Here is a 17566-nt window from a genome sequence, read left to right as displayed (position 1 = left end):
TAGACTTTAATGAAGCATTATGTCATGAATATTTTGCCCAAGTTGTGGAAATTTCTTGGTAAAAATCTGTATGAACCCTGAAATTAAACATCTATTTGGGGGCTTTGCTTTTTTAGCGAGCCATTTATGTGTATGATTCTGTCTCCTCTAGTGTGCTTGTCGGGGCCGCTGTGTTAACAAGCTTTGTCGCTGCCGCAAGGGAAAAATTACCTGTGGAGAAAACTGTCTCTGTGACCATGAGAAATGCCGCAATATGGAGAACCGCAACAATGTGGTTAGTGCAAAGTTCTTTTAAAGAGCCAGGGGTTGTTGGTTTACTCCGTGATTTACCAGGTCCTTATCTTATTTCTTCTGCCATTGTCTTCAGGATCATACTGAAACAAGTGAAGTGTCTAAAGAGCCTACTGCCGTTCCTGAGGACCCCACAGCTGTCAGCTCTCTAGATTCTACGTTTTTTAGACCTCCTAGTGTGCCACCTACTAAAAAGGTAAGAACAAGGGTGACATTTTTTGTCTTTGACCAATTCTCTTTCTGGATTGAATGGTTTACACCATATGGAAATGCAGAAAATACATCAGAATAAGAAAAAGCCCTATAAAGCCAGTGGCTAAAAATAACTGTTGTTCTTAACTTCTGAATGGCTAATCCAATCCCTATGCTTTAAAAGGTCCCAAAAAGAGGAGACCCAATTCAAAAACAAATATAAAACGGTGCTATACACATCGGATGAGGCACTGAAATTTGTGTTGTTCCCGTGGAATTGTGTCCGAGAGAGATAACTGGTGCCGCCAATAGTTCCGTTATAGTTTGAAAAACGTATAGTTTTTAAAAATAATTTGCACTGTTTGTATTTTTGTTAGTGGTTGACCGATTTATCAGCCGATATTTGGCATTTTTAAAATATCGGCATCGGACGATAATTTTTTCTGATTGGCCGATGTGTTGGAAGCGGGACTTTTTGATGGCGCTGCAGACTTTTATTTTGACCGGTGACACTGAGAAGAGAACGGTCAGTGATCACGCATAGCTCACTCACATTTTCCGTCTTCATTAGTTTACGATCTCTGTAAGTCATATCTAATAGTTTGTTTGACAGAACTGGGACTTCAGAACTGGTAATCAAATAAAGCAAATGGTATGTGAAAAAGTTATGCGTTTGTTTTTTTATTATCTATAACAGAAAAGGCAAACAATCAGCCTAAAATACTTTCTAATTTACCGTCAACATTCAGCAAATGCGCCTACATTAGGGGTGGGCGATATGACCAAAATTGTGTTTCTCGATATGATTAATTTTATTTCACGGTAACGATATATTTCACGATATAGTTATTCTCAAAAAAAAATCGACAAAAAGGGTTTTGTTTAAAAATAAACCCAAATACTTTAAAAATGAAAAGTATGTCACCTTGTTTTATTTTTATTTTATTTGGTAAATTATTTATTTGGTAAACTATTTTTATAGCAAAATATATTAAACAAAAAACACTCATCAACTTTTAGATGAACTTCCCACAACAGATTGATATTGAATACAACTCATAGGTGCATTTCAACTTTACTTTTTTTTTTTCAATCTCATGCATTGCAATCAGTCATCAATCAGTTTATAATATAATTATAATATATAATTATAATATATTTTTACCACATGTGCTTATTAATTATACTGCGTTTTTAAGGGGCTTGTTTTTGCTCTTTTTGTGGTATCTGGCAACCCGTCACCCTGAGCTTTAATCAAGAGGAGTTCAGAAGTGTCAAGTTCATCAAGTTCGGAAGTGACTAAAAGGAGAGCAGCAATATGAAAACCAAACAGCAGATACTGTTAGTGTTGACTAAGTACTTTAAATTATACACACCTTATAACAGTGCGTCATTATTAGACCATAGCCCGGTGAACACTGCGCGCTCCATCTGAGTACATGTGGACGCGCCCGTCTTTTGCATCAACAAAATGCGATCGATTAATTTGAGAGTCAAGCTGTAATCACTGATTGAACCAAAGGAAGATTTTATCAACTGGTTCAGTAGGCAATTGTTTGGAGTTAAAAAAATATATAACTCGTGCTGCATATTTAGTAATTTTGCCTCAGAAACAGGATTATATATTTGTTTTAACAAGCAGGATGTTCATTCATGTTGAATGCGATTTTCATGTTTAAAAAGTAACTATACATAAGAGAAGGAAAGATGCGGATAACTATACATTATTTAAGGTTATTTCTATTCGTAATGATATTGATATAGCCTATGAAATTTGTTATCATTAAACTTCATGCTTTCCCTGTTGCGAACGTGCACTCGCCTAAACTGTAGCCTGGGTGCTGCTGCTCTGCTCAAGTTGACGGCTGCCTTTCCCCCGAACATATCACGTTAACAACCCTTTAGAAAACGTAATTCCTTTGTGGATCCTCTTGATCTGCTTTCTCCATGTTTCTTTGACAAATCTCAGCGTATCAGTCTCACGCGCGCTGCACAGGAGTTAACCACGCCCACTTATTTACATTTTGCGATAAACACGTAATAAAAAAATCTGTTACGACTGACTTTTTCTACCGCGGTAACGATATATATCGTCATATCGCCCAGCCCTAGCCTACATTTATACCTACATTATACAATACCTACATTTAAACAAATCTCTGAATATCTAATAAACATTTAATTTCACAAACCTTGCAGATTTAATCTAATCCAGCTGTGGTATCTTGTGAAGTGTGCATTTGTAGTCGGCATAAACATGTTACTGCAAAGTGATGGTCCGGGCGTGCGCAGTGAATGCGAACAGAAGATCAGCTTCACAGGAGACGCGATTGAAACATTTTAAATCCTTTATTTCAAAATATGCTATGTCCAGTTACCCACTGTGTCATGTTCATGTCGTTTTCACTGTGTGCTGTATGTAAAATTATCGTTACCTTGTCAAAAGGTATAGGTGTGTGTGTGTGTGTGTGTGTGTATATATATATATACTGTATATATATATATGTGTGTGTGTGTGTATGTGATATATATATATATATATGAAGAGTTCAGATGCAAAAGCCTCTAAATGCCATTTGAAATTTTCTTCTAGAATGGTCATTTTTATCAAGCTTGAATATTTAAGTTCATTAATTTCACTTAAATTACAATTAATAGGTAATTTTCATTGCCATTTAAGTGAAATTACTGAACTTAAATATACAAGCTTGATAAAAATGATCATTTTAGAAGAAAATTTCAAATGGCACTTAGAGACTTTTGCATCTGAACTCTTCATATACACACACATATATATATATATATACACACACACACACACACACATATATATATATATATGTATATGTGTTAGGGATCTCCCGATCCGATACTCAGGATCGGTATCGGCTCCGATCCAGCCATTTTTGCGGGATCGGGTATCGATCAGACGAAGCAGATCCAAATCCGATATTGTGCGTATACTATTATGTTATTGTTAAGCTCCACAGAAGGCACAAAACATTCTAAAGTACGTTTTCGTGCACTCGATCATAAGTGTTCTCAGGCCATTATGTGAGAGAGAAATTAATATTTAAGTCATTAAATTCAAGATCACATAAAATTTTCCCTCTCGCGGCTGTCAATCATTCTCCATTCAGCACTCAAACAGCGCGTCGCATTCGGTTACAGTAAATGATGAAACTATCTTCGAGATGATTCAATGTTAATACTATTATACTTTATCTGTAGATAAAGGTCTATGTTTACGCATAAAACAACATTATCTTGCTGGACTTTATTGCTGTAACTTAATCGTGTTACTTTCTACCAGGTGTCGGACGCTGACGATTAGATCACCTCACCAGAGTCAGAGCACTATTGTTCTTTACGCGCACAGTAACTGAAATTTAAAACTGTTTAAAGAAAAGGCTCAATAAACTATTGTATAGATAGATACTGTTTAATACACTGTCCTTCCATCAATATGTATTTCCTTTGTGCTTTGAACTTTTCAAAGCGGACTCGACGCGCAGCGTGCATACCATAGGGTGCCTACTCGGCTGCGTGCTGTAACTCCACGTGGTTTCAAGCGCATCATTCTGCGCTCGGAATGCGCATAAGTGCTTTGTGCCGCACTGTGTTGGAGTCATTCATATCATAATGCAGTGACGCAGTTAAAGCTTCTTAACATTAATAATTATTAATGTTGCTGCCTCATTAAATTTTTAGTAGCCTTGGCTAGCCTATATCTATTCTAAAGTAATTCTTTTTCATTTTTGTTATATTGTTTTTCATTTTTCACTGCCAATAAAGTATCTTGAAGCTGCCACAAAGAACCGGCAAAGTAATAATTCTGAATGTCAAATATAGCAAAGAGACATTTTAATTGTTTATTAATAAACCAGTCTTTGTGTCGGCTGCAAATATAAAGGTGACGAGGCTGACTCGATCTTCACAGTAGTGAATACGCCAGAGAGAAATGCACATTTCATATGGATTACATAAGCAGAGAGCAGTCTGTCTGTAGTCTGTTTTCTTTTGTTTTGAATTGTTCTGTTAAAAAGTAGACATTTCAAGCTTTCTATATATTTATCAGGTTTTTGAGTCAAGTAGCCTACCTTAGGCTATAGGCTACGCTGCGCCTCCGTGTCATTATGATCTATTTTCTACCATATTTACTTATTTATTTAATCCAGGCAAATTATGAAAATTATGTACCAACACCAGTTACAGGTGCACATGGTAAACCCTTAATGTAATTTAAAAAGGGATCCCATGTCTTGTAAAAGGATGTAAGTGAACCAGAGAGTGAATATCTTGACATTTTCTACTGTGATGGGCTTGAAAAGTTTTCTATCCACCTGTCATGTGTTGGAGGAGAAGCATGCCTCCACTTAAGAAGGATGGCCCGTCTGACCAGAACTGTAGTTAAAGCGATGACTTTACGATCTCGAGCAACCAAATCAGGCATAGGGGAGACCCCAAATAGGGCTATAATTTGATCAGGTTCAGTATTAGTGTTGAGAGCTTTTTTAAGCGTCTGAAATACATTAGACCAAAAGGTTACAAGCTGCGGGCAAGTCCAGAACATGTTTAGATGATTGGCCGGTGAATGTTTACAACGATTACTGGCAGCACTCTTGTCAGGAAACATTTTTGCCAATTTGGCATTGGTTAAGTGCGCTCAAAATAGTATTTTACATTGAATTATTGTCTGGCACAAATGGAAGAGGTATGTACCTGGTTCAAGATGTTATTCCATAGATCCTCTGTAATATTAAAGGCACACTATGCACTCTCTGGTTTTTTTGTAAAACAGTGACCTCTAGAGCCGCTGTGGTGTACTTGCACTGTCGTAAATAACCGTTATTCCCCTGTTACTGCATATACTGTCAAGTGCTAGACTGCTTTTTAATAATAAAGTTGCCTATCGCGTTTGCTGGCTTATAGCTTATATACTTCTGCAAAATCAGAAGTAAATAGCCTATAGTGTATAGGCTACTGTATAATTTCATTCATGTTTTTTGATTGTAATGTTAAAATTACAAAATGTCAGATGACATCAATCAAGTTAAATGTACGTCGCATTATTTCATAACATTGGACGTTATGATTTAGACATGATTACAATTTATCATAATAGCAAATTGTGTTCAATTATTTACAACCTCTAGGCTTATATATGTCCTAATAATTATGTGAGATATTGACTATGTCCTCATGGTAATCGCAAGAATCAACATCAACAGCGTCAAGATTTGATTGATTCATAATCAACACAATTTGAAGTTACAGTCGGGAAGTGTACTGTTAGTCAGATAAACTTGATATAACAGTAACTTACACACGTCATAAGAAATCCGAACCAGACACAGGACTAAAGATACGTGAAAAATACACATCACAACACCTGAGTTCAGCTGGCAAACTAGCTCTTGTGGCAAGCTCGGCAATAAAACATAACGGAAAAAACAACAAGACTAAGAGAAACGACTGTTTTTAGGAAGTCTGCTTAAAGCTCTGGTAATCGAAAGCTATAGACATGTGAGAATTATTGAACTGGTCTTATTATCAACAACGGATGAATGAACAGCACCGTAAAAAATTACATACCACAAGCCAGTGCAGCAACATACAATATAGAAACAACTAGTATACAAATACAAACAAGTTTATAAATAAGAGATTTACTTACAAGTCCATCAACAAGATCGCCAGGTCAGCATCGCAGTTACAATCCAGTGCAGCTTTTAAGCTCGCGCCAACGAGTGAAAGCCCGACCGAGTGGACTCTTGTCCGGTTTCTAGCACGGTCCGATTCTCTTTCCCTGTTTCGAAAGTAGCTTCATACAGTATGATGTTGTTGATGCGTGTGACGTCGTTGCCGTAAACCATTTCGTGATTCTCACACGCTGTGTCAGGGGCGCCACTCTCAAACTTGCATGGCTGGTTTTTCCGGCGGCGTCCCCCCCAAGCTTTCCTACCAGGATGATTCGCCCTACTATGACTTTGTTAACCACCAAAACGACTTTGAAGCTGTTATATTAAGGTACAGATCTTGCATAGAGTGCCTTTAACACCAAGGTCTTGCTCCCAGGTCTCTTTGAGATTGTCATTAAGGTCTGAATTAATAGAATTTATTAAATTATAAATGGCTGAGATTAAATGCCTGTGGTTGGCATTTAAAGCAAGAAAGTGATACTTTTTTGTTTCAGGGGGGCGTGTGGGAAAGTAGGGGAACTGCTTCTGTATGAAGTGTCTGATTTGAAAGAACCGAAATAGGTGATGACTGGGTAGGTTATACTTTTTAGATAAAGAGGAAAAAGAAACAAATACACCCTCCTCATAGAGGTAATCAATCTTGAGAAGGCCATTAGATGACCAGAGGCGAAATGCAGGGTCTGAACTAGATGGGGGAAAAAATAATTATTGAAGATGGGCATATAAGTGGAGCCTCTAATGTAAACCGTAATGTTTCCTAAATTGGACCCAAATTTTAAGGGAGCTAGTGACTACTGGATTATCTGAAACTCTGTTTACAACTAAGGGAAGCTGAGACCAGACAACCGAATAGAGAGAGATTTTCATTGATGTTTCCAAATGTACCCAGGGAGGACTGTCAGAGTAGATATCTTTGTTCCAAAAATGAAACTTGTTGATGTTGCAAGCCCAGTAATACTGCTGAAAGTTGGGAAGTGCAAGGCCTCCTTTAGCTTTCGGAATTTGCAGAATTGATTTCTTAAAGCGAGCGGGTTTATTCCCCCATAGAAATGAACGCAAAAGACTGTCAAAGCCAGTAAAGAAAGATTTACTAATACAATTTGGAACGTGTTGAAAGAGGTACATAAATTTGGGTAGAATAACCATTTTGACCAAGTTAATGCGACCTACCAGGGATAAAGGGAGTGAGGCCCACCTGGACATATCTAATTTAGACTTGTCCACAAGTGGTTGAAAATTTTTTGCAAATAGATTATTATATGTATTTGTAAAGAAGACCCCTAAGTATTTGAAACCGTCAGGCGCAATCTTGAAGGGTATGAGTTAGGGGTGGGCGATATGGAAAAAATATAATATCACGATTTTTTTAGGAAAATCACGATCACGATTTTTTTATCACGATTCTTTTTCAAGTTGGTTTTAATATTTTGCAAGTGGCTGTTCATTACAGCCAAACTAATGTCCCTATGTTAAAAACAAAGCCTTATGCCGAGTTCAGACTGCATGATTTTAGCCACGATTTTGGCTCGCCGACAGGTTTTGAGAAATCGCCGACAAATGCCCGAAATCACAGGCAAATCGGCGCTCGTTCACGCGAGTGACAATCACGCAGTGTGAATGAACAAAGACGCGAACTGAGAGAATCACAGACGAGTCGCCGACGCCCGTGAGATATTTGGCATGCTAAATATCTGGACCTGTCGGCGATTCAAAATCCTGCTGTGTGAAAAGTGTTTTGACTGAAAACTACATCGGCGATCACCGGCAGCCAGTGAGAGAGCAAGATACAGAGCAGCAGGGAGTTCGGGGAGGATTTATAGATCACATATCAACATGATATGGCATTGTTTCAACAAAAAAAGCTTCTTCTCGGTCTATTTGGACACAATAAATGGAAGAAAAATTAGTAGAAATTTGGCAGGAGCACTCGTGTCTGTTTCACCAGCTGTACCACAACCGGGTCGAAAAAAAAAAGTCTCACGTGAGAACTCCGGTCTTGCACGTGTGGTGTCGCGCGTTGTTTCCTTTTCATATCTCACGCGTGTTTGTTGTGAAATGTAGTTTGCGTGCAGCGTGCTAGACAGAGTCTGTCGGCGATTTTTCTAAAGTCATGCAGTGTGAAACCTTCTGTCGCCGATCCATCGTCCAGTGTGAACACAGCAGCGACTGAATGCTGGCCAAGATAGTCATGCAGTGTGAAAAGAGCAGCGACCTGACTACTTTGAAAATCGTGCAGTCTGAAAGAGCCATTAGGTAACAAAAGAAAAAAGAAAGGCATACATTTAGGCCAGTGGCAAAGATAAAATCTTTGTCATTATTTTCTTTGTTATTAAAAAAATAAGACAAGATAAACATTACACAAATTAATATTCATATTAAATAAATAGTGCTTTATTTTTTCAGATGCAGTGGATGTATTTAGCAGTAGCATTGAAGTAATTAAATGAACAAATATGAAATTAAAACACTACATAAACTTCACTGAATAAATTGATTCTTATTAAAGCTATATTAAAGTTCTCAGTCAGTGAGTGATTTTCTCCTTATGTTTTTTTTTTTTTGTTTTTGTTTTTTTTGTTTTAACACTAAAGGGATAGTTCCCTCAAAAATGAAAATTGTCTTAATTTACTCTCTCAAGATGTTTTATACCCGAATAAGTTTCTTTCTTCTGTTGAAAATAAAAGTTATTTTGAATAATGTGGGTAGCCTAACCGAACAGTTGCTGGTCCCCTTATAGTTTTTTTTATAGGTTCTCTCCTGGAAGTTAATGGGGACCAGCAACTGTTTGGTTACCCACATTAAAAAAAAAAAGTCTTTTGTGTTCAGCACAAGAAAGAAATTAATACAGGTTTGGAACAACATTAGAGTAAGTAAATAATGACGGATTTTTTTTTTTTTTTTTGTGAACTATCCCTTTAAGGACAAGCAGCAGTACTATTTATTCCTGTGGCTTTTAGACCAGCACGCGACGCGTTTAATATAGACGCATATTACACCAGATATTCTCTCAAATGTTTGCTTTCACTTTAGACATAGCCTGTTTATGTAAACATTGTGTGTATTTAACAGTATTAGCATAATAAGACTCGAGAGATAACTTAGTCCAGTATTCAGGCGCTGTTTGACAGGCTTCTAGTGCCTGTGAGCGTCGGAGGTTATGCGGTCAGGAAAGCGCACGTTAGAACAGCGCATCAGCGCGTGAATTAAATGTTTAACCGGCAAGGCTTATGCAAATAATGAACTTTTGTGAATTGCAGTGTCCCGTACCTATTGATTAACGTGTGATCATGTGTAGGCTACGTCGCGTTGTACAGTTTAGAGACTGAGGCGCCAGAACTGAACTGATAGAATGCACTGTAACACGATACTACGATATTTCTTCAAAAGCAGATCGTGGAGACATTTTAATCGTCCACGATTAAAAATCGTCATATCGCACACCCCTAGTATGAGTGATAGCGGAAGTTTTTTAGCTTCGGAGTTAACAAAAAAAACTTACATTTTTTGCAAATTTATCTTGTAGCAAGATAATTGACTAAATGTGTCTAGGATATCTAAAACTGGGGGAAGAGAGGCAGCAGGGTTTGAGACATACAATAAAAAGTCATCAGCATAAAGAGAGAGCTTATGAACTAAACCCTGGCGAGAAATTCCCTCAAAATCATTGTGGCTGCGGAGCCAGATTGCTAAAGCTTCTATGGCTAGATTAAAAATCAAGGGTGAAAGGGGGCATCCCTGTCGTGTCCCACGCTGAAGCGAGAAATAGGGTGATCGATTTTATTAAAGTTTTGCCGCTATACACTTGGCCTGCAGAACGCGCTTCCGGAAGTAAAGACGATGACTGAGATTCTTTCGGACACACGTCAGCAGGGTTTGTGCATAGAGTGCTTTGAACTCTTTTAGCATAGAGGGCAGGTGAAGGGGAAGAGGCATAAGAGACATCTAACTTAGACAGTTCGTCGGCTATTGTAGCTAGTTTTATCGTTTTTTCCATCTGTGAGGAATATGAAATTACCTGGCCACGAATGAATGCTTTGAAAGCCTCCCACAAAGTGTGACTGCTAATGTCTGGAGTCTGATTGAGTTCGAAGTAAAAGTTTATCTGCGAGGAAAGGAAATCTTTGAATCTGATAGTCTGATAGAGTTGAATCTCCAGGATGGTCTGTTAGATGGCAAAGTTATGTCAATAGATACTGGGGCATGATCAGAGACCACTAATGTGTGATAAGTGCATGATGTAATAGAGTGTAACAATTTATTGTCTACCAAAAAGAAAACAATTCTAGAAAATGTATGATGAACATGAGAAAAGAATTAATAGGCCTTGCCTTGAGGGTTTTTAAATCTCCAAGGATCCGAGAGTCCTAGTTGTGAGGCAGACCTCTCCACATCTTGAAGTCCTGGATACATCTTGAACCAAGTTAAAATCCCCTCCAATAATTATATGATGTTCATCTACCTTGGGTAAGCTTGAAAAAAACTTAAAGCTACAATACCTAAGATTTTATGCTGTTAGAGGGCGCTACATTCAAAACAACAACAAAGGCTTTGCTTGATGACGCCGTGGAGGAACGCGGAATGATGGGAACTGTTGTTTTCAACTCCACCGTGGATAAATCAGTCAGATGGGAATCGAAAATTAGTTGTCATGGATGAGGTAAAGTTCGATTTCTATAACTGTTGCGTTTAATGACATGTTTGTTTTCCATTAAACTGAAATAACCGCAAGAAAAGTAAGGTTTAAAAGTAAATTAGTTATTATCACAGATGTTAGGGGAGAGCCGGGACGGTTGAAACACTTTTCAGATGAACGTCGTTTTCTAAGATACAGCCAACAGTTCACATTCCGAGAAGTATTCGCGTTGAATATGACCTTACGATTTTTCACATCATATGCATAGACAATAAGACATTCTAACGATAATATTAATTGTTTTGCATCGTTTACTGACATGAAATTTGAATACAGAACACGGTGTTACTCACCTGTCAAGTAAAACACGTGCAAGATCGGCATCTCTTTCTAGTTAGAGTTTTTCACGAAGTTCTCTCCATTTAGGAAATGCCATACCGATGTTGAGCCGGTTTTATTTCTCTTGTCCCAAATTCTTCTTGGGTCGTTTGGTTGACCCGTTCGTTGACGTTTGCGTTTATGAGACTTGTCTTTGTCGACAGAACCAGGTGCAATCGCTAAAGAATAATTGTGCTCCATTCCATAACAAATGCTCGAAACAAGCTGGCGTTTGTTGCTTGATACATGCTAACGCACAACTACAACTTCCGCATTTGTCCCGGACTACACGCAGTACGAGCAGAAACTAAGGTAGCGCGGATATGACGCGATTAACTGGCAACTCCCAGCTCACCCCTGCTCACATGCCCCGTTTCCTTGGTTAAAATCTCAATTTTCTCCTGATTTAAACATTGTTTGAAACATTTGGAATATTGTAAGTTATCATCTTAACTAAATATATAACACTGGCCTTGTGATTTTGGGATATTTTAATGCAAAAATCTTAGGCATTCCACCTTTAACGAAAAACTCATCATTATCCCAGTTGGGGGCGTATATGGAAGCTAAAATTACTGGTATGTTACGGAGCTTGCCCGAGACCATAACAAAACGGCCATTTGGATCTATAATAGTCTCAGTGTGTTCAAACATAGCTCTTTTATGAATAATGATAGCAGCCCCACGAGCTCTCTGAGAGAATTTAGAACGAAACAAGTGCCCCATCCATGATCTCTTGATACGGAGTATATCTACTGTTCGCAGGTGAGTTTCTTGTAGAAACATAATGTCTGCCTTAAGATCTTGTAAATGGGCTAAAAGTTTACTAGCTTTGATGGCACTGCTCATACCCTTAGTGTTCCAGGACACTAGGCGCAGGTTCCCATCCCCTAACATGTTGGTATTAACCATGCTGAGAGCTTAACGAAACAGGACAGCACTGAACTGGTAGAAAGCATTCTGAATCCAAACATAGGAGAGAAAATGAAAGGAAAAAAAATAAGAGAGAGAGAGAAAAAAAGGGGAAAAGTAAAGGGAGACCAAATTCCCCAACACCCCCCATCCCAGAACTAACCACCCCCCACCCACCCTCAACAACTAACTTTTCTGGGCACTTAGTCTCGACTTCCGCTACCAGTTCTATCCTTCTGGATCTCATTCCGCTGAACCAATAGTAAGCCCTAAAAAACTTGAAGTCCAAAACATAACTTTTTATAGCATGAAAGTACAAAAGGGAAGAGCCCTAGTACACCAAAATAAGAAATAAATAAATACATTGAATAAAAATAATTATATATAAAAAATAATAATAATAGTTTTAAAGGTGCCAGCTACGAGGCAACCACGAGAATATGCAATACAATAGTATGAAAGGGAAAAAACAAACAAACAAAAATAAATAAGTAAATAATTTTTTTTTTAAAACACACAAAGATAAATAAATCGGCTAGACTCTCCAAACACTTGAACATATAAAAGCTGGCCTTCAACTAATTCCAGAAAGTAAAAGAGATGAACGTAAAATAATATAGTTTACCCTGAAAACAGAAGAACAAAACTGTCCAAAATAATAACAATACATCTGTAAATTTGGCAAGTCAACGGAGTATCCATGACTTCAGCCAAAACGTCAAACAGATAGTTGCTAATTGTTGGACCTATTGGGCGGTTAGAAGAACTAGTTTGCTTTCCGACTCTCTGGTGTGACCAAGAGAAGAGGAGGAGAGAGAAAAAAAAATACCGCCTTCAATACAAAAGGGAAACAATTTTAATAGTTCCTGCAACTTGCACCGATTTAACCGCAAGAAAACGGCAAACAGCATTAATAACCCCACCGGCTAGTTGATTGACGGACAAGTTTTGTCACATGATCCACGGAACAGGCAGCTGCAACAAAGTTCTCGGCCTCCGTCACTGAAGATAACATCATCTTACCTCCGTCTTTGGTCCAGATAGAGAGCCGTGCCAGGAAAATGTCACATACGTAACGCTGGAATTGCCCAATTTTAAAAAATTTATCCTCAACTAGTTTTTTTGGTGTAGGTCTACGTATTTTATTATGTTAACTTCAAATAATACTAAAAGTAATTTAAAAATGTGGTAGCTCTACGTCTAACACATGATACTCCACTGTTATGGTGGCAATTTCAGTAGATTTACTCAACCACATTGTTGTGGATGCGCAATAAGAATAGAAATTAAAATATGATAGTGTCGTGCTACAGCGCACATTGTCAGCTGCAGTTCTGGTGCCTCAGTCCCAATATTGTAAAACTCGACGTGCATTCATATGTTAATGCAGCGGTAGAGGTACACTCGCAGGACACTGCACTGATTCACAATCACAGTTCATTATTTGCTTGTGCTTTAAAGCTTTGCTGGCTAAACATTCCATTTGCGTTCTGTTCTAAAGCACTTTTTTTGAACGCTTACTGAATGCGCACTATCAAATAGCGCCAAACTGAATTTTTGTTGGGTCAGACCCAGTTGATAGCGATGGGGGGCCGAGACCATGAGAGCTACATATAACCTCCCCTAATTTTACTCCGGAGGCCCTTTCCATAAATACAGAATGAAGTCAAAAGAATGATCCAAAAATTTAAGAGATCATCGCCCCTGCACAGAAGCACAGAAAAGGATACAAAAAGATAGTGAAGGCACTAAATGTTTCTAGAGACAGTTCTAAGCATACTTTGCAAGTTTCAGGATTATGTTCTGTGAAGCTGTGAAACGAAACAAACTTTTCGGCCCTCTGGATGTCTAGATGAAGAAGAATGAAGCATGAAACTGAAAAGAACAGTGTCTACAGTTCAGCATGGTGGTGACTTGGTGATGCTCTGGGGCTGCTTTGCATCCTCTGGCACTGGAAACCTGTATAAAATTATCAGGAAATCTTAGGAGAAAACGTCTGTGAAGAAGCTGAAGCTTGGGCATCATTGGACCTTCCAACAGGACAATGATCTCAAGCATAACTAAAATTCCACCAAGGCTTGGTTTCAGAAAAAGTCCTTGAAGATTCTACGGTGGCCATCACATGACTTTAACCCCATAGAAAATCTCTGGTGGGATTTGAAGGCGGTTACAGCACGCAAATCCAAGAATATTACTGAACTTGAGGCCATTGCTCATGTGGAATGGGCTCAGATTCCTTAGAAACTTAAGTGAGGGAGTCATTTTTTCAAGCGTTAATGTGTCTACTAATAAATGTAACCATTGTGTAATAGATATTTTTGTTATATCTTTCCAGTTTAATAGTCTTACTTTTTTTGCTTATGGATGAGGTAAAGGTACATGTTTTTATTTATTTGGAAGTGTAAATAAGGGAAAGATCTAACACAGGGGTCTCAACCTCAAATTAACTGGGGGCCACTGGAGATAGTCTGGGTCAGGCCGGGCCGCATCAAGTATTCTAAAAAAAAAAAAAATTATTTAAGTATTCCAAAAATGGAGCACAACTGATCCAATCTTCTCAATCTTTATTATTAACGTTTCTTCTGAACTGTTCCTCTGAATTTGAACATTCCTTTCTGTACATGATTGGTTGGTTCTTCATGAGCTGTCCTTCTGACAGTTGAAGTTAATTTTACAAACTTTCTTTGTCTTTTTCTTCCACAACATCTTTGTGATGATAGTCATATTTGCTTTTTATTTTCTTTATACAATACTATTATAGCCTATTGAATGTTTTTTTTTTCTTCTGAAAGGCACATTTCCTTTTATTATACTTAGAAAAACAATTACTGCTTTTGAAATACAAATAATTCTTTCTACATAGTGTCTCGGGCAAATTACTGACTTTGCACATATCAAAGCAAACCTCATCAACCTGTTGGACCAAGTTCATTACATGAACTAATTCAAAGTTCAGTTCACGAATTTTAAAATGAACTAGTTCAGTTCATATTTCAAAAATGAACTAGTTCATAGTTCTTTTTTTCCATATGTTGCTGTGAGCTTCTTTTTATTATTAGGCTATTATTATTGCCACAGCCCATATACAACCACAGATAACAATTGCACAGACATGTAAGATTTTCCCATCCTCACCGACCTCATAAAACCATTTTAAATGATCTTACGACGCCTCCTCGCTCCTCGGTTCACAGACACTAGAATGAACGAGTTCACTGTAACGTTCATCAGGCAGTAATACAGGCTACGTTCAGTTCACGTTCGCCCAAAATATGAACGAGTTCATGAACTATCGTTCATTGAACGCGTTCATACACAACACGTATTACAAGCTCAAAATGATTATTCTCACATTGTTTTAGAGCAGGGGTATCCAACTGATTCGGTGGTGGTAGCTCGCCTTGGGCCTGTTCACATATCGCGCTCACATATTTTGCACGCTCAAGTACGTTTCAAATGTAGGCGCGCATCAAGCGCCCAGCGCGCTCATAATTGAAGCGACGCGCTCATTTTTTCCAGGCGCAGTATATTTGTACTTCGTGGTTGTCTATGACAACTATTGACAACAAACCCACCGTAAGCTGTCACGAGACTATATATGGTAGCCCGTAAGGGATAAAAATAATAATTAAAACAACGCGCCAAACGCAACGACAGGCCGCACTAACATTAAACTTTAATATCAAGTAGGGGGCCACAAAATATCATCGCTGTGAGTTTGAGACCTCTGATCTAACAGAAATACTGACTGGGATTTAAAGTCTAGAATCACTTCGTGTTTAAATATAAATTCTGACCAGAATTTCTTTGCGTGTGCAGTTCCAGAAGGAGTAAATGGTAAATGGACTGCATTTATATAGCGCTTTCATAGACCTAATGGCCACCAAAGCGCTTTACATTTCCCTCACATTCACCCATTTATACACTCATTTATACACCAACGGCGGTGTCAGCCATGCAAGGCACCAGCCAGCTCGTCTGGAGCAGCTGGGGTTAGGTGTCTTGCTCATGGACACCTCAACTTGGTCAGGTGGAACCGAGGATTGAACCACCAACCTTTCGGTTTGTAGACAACCCAGATGAACCACTGAGCCACTGCCGCCGGAGTGAATATAATAATCTGTTATTTTGACTGTGTACATGTATAAGTGTTGGCATGGCCCATTTGGCATGGCCCTTTTTGTAGTGCATCACTGAACTGCATGGAGTGGGCAGGGTTTATGACGTACACAGTCTGCCACCAGGGGGCGAGTGAAATGCGGCGGCTTCACTTTCAGGACTTGTGTGGCACACTTGGTTACACAACACAACATTGAATCATCAAATTTAAAGTTTAATGATTTGTTTCTTTATCTTGGCTCTTTTTATTTGTCATTGACCCTGAAAATAACAGCATACTGCTTTAAGAATCTCATGAATAATTATGTCTTGGTAATTAGGAGTAAACTATGACTGTAGGGTATTCCTTTAAAGTCACTCTTGATTGAACACACGTTTGCTGTATCATAAACAGGAGATTGGTGACATGGGCTGCCTGCCTGCTGATCTGAAGCTTGAAAAAAAGCCAGTCGCTGCTGACAACGAGAGTGACAGCGATGACTCTGAAGCGATGCACAACACTTCCAGCTTCCTCCGGAGGAACAAGAGAGGCCTAAATAACTTCAAAAACAGCTTCTTCTCTGGCTGCACACCAATCCGTGAAGAACATTAGTAGTACAATAGTAGAATGTAATCGTTGCGCCTGCTAATTATCTTGTCGTCTTTGTCTTTTTTATGTGGTTTAAATGTATGCATTTGTTTGTTAAATTGGTAGTTTATCATTAATGGTAATTCATTTAAATGAATGGTTAATGCACTAACAATATGATCTGCACACGTCATGAGTAATTTTATAGACTTTTAATCAATTTGCCTGTATGACATTTGAAAGTCATGGTTGTAGATTTTATTTCTATTAAAAGTCTAATGACTTAATTTTAATTTTTGTGGCATTCATTTCTTAACATATTGCTGTTAAAATATCTAAATACACAATTCATTTTTAAATTCTGCATGGGAAAAGGCTGATTTAGAATGCTGTAATGTTATGCATGGTTACTATATTACATTGTTGGTGACGGGTGCATATTTAGCCAAGTGCTGCAGACTTTTTCTGTTTGTGTGAAATGAATATAGACTCACTTTGAAGAAGGGACTTGAGCCATATCTACAGACATGTGTTGGGATCACAGTTAGAGACCACTGCTCAAATTTGAAGTTTGATCAGTTGGCAGAGTTTACTGGGTGAAAGTATCGATTTCTCAATTTTAATCAATTCTCATTTTGAAGAATCAATATCATTCTTAAATCCCAAGAATTGATCTTTCAGTCAGTGATGTTTTCAGTTGATAAATGAACAAAAGTTTTTAGTGCCTCCCATCTAGCTTTGTAATTTGTTACTTCTGATATGAAGTTTTGG

General features: G+C 38.1%; 1 protein-coding gene across 1 annotated transcript in view; it reads left to right on the top strand.

The window, feature by feature from the left end:
- The window catches only part of kif4 (kinesin family member 4), a 148334-nt gene extending 131246 nt beyond the window's left edge, over positions 1-17088 (top strand). Inside the window, exons 29-31 of the mRNA XM_039650266.2 lie at positions 152-274; positions 368-487; positions 16622-17088. Of these exons, the coding sequence (XP_039506200.1) occupies positions 152-274; positions 368-487; positions 16622-16819 (441 nt within the window). The 3' untranslated portion in view covers positions 16820-17088. The remainder of the gene's footprint in view (positions 1-151; positions 275-367; positions 488-16621) is intronic.
- Positions 17089-17566: the final 478 nt, after the last annotated feature.

Source organism: Pimephales promelas, chromosome 19 (genome assembly GCF_988280905.1).
Source record: "Pimephales promelas chromosome 19, fPimPro1.hap1.1, whole genome shotgun sequence".
NCBI lineage: Eukaryota > Metazoa > Chordata > Actinopteri > Cypriniformes > Leuciscidae > Pimephales > Pimephales promelas.
The sequence above is the reverse complement of the archived record's forward strand: the minus strand, read 5'-3'. Positions and strand labels throughout refer to the sequence as shown.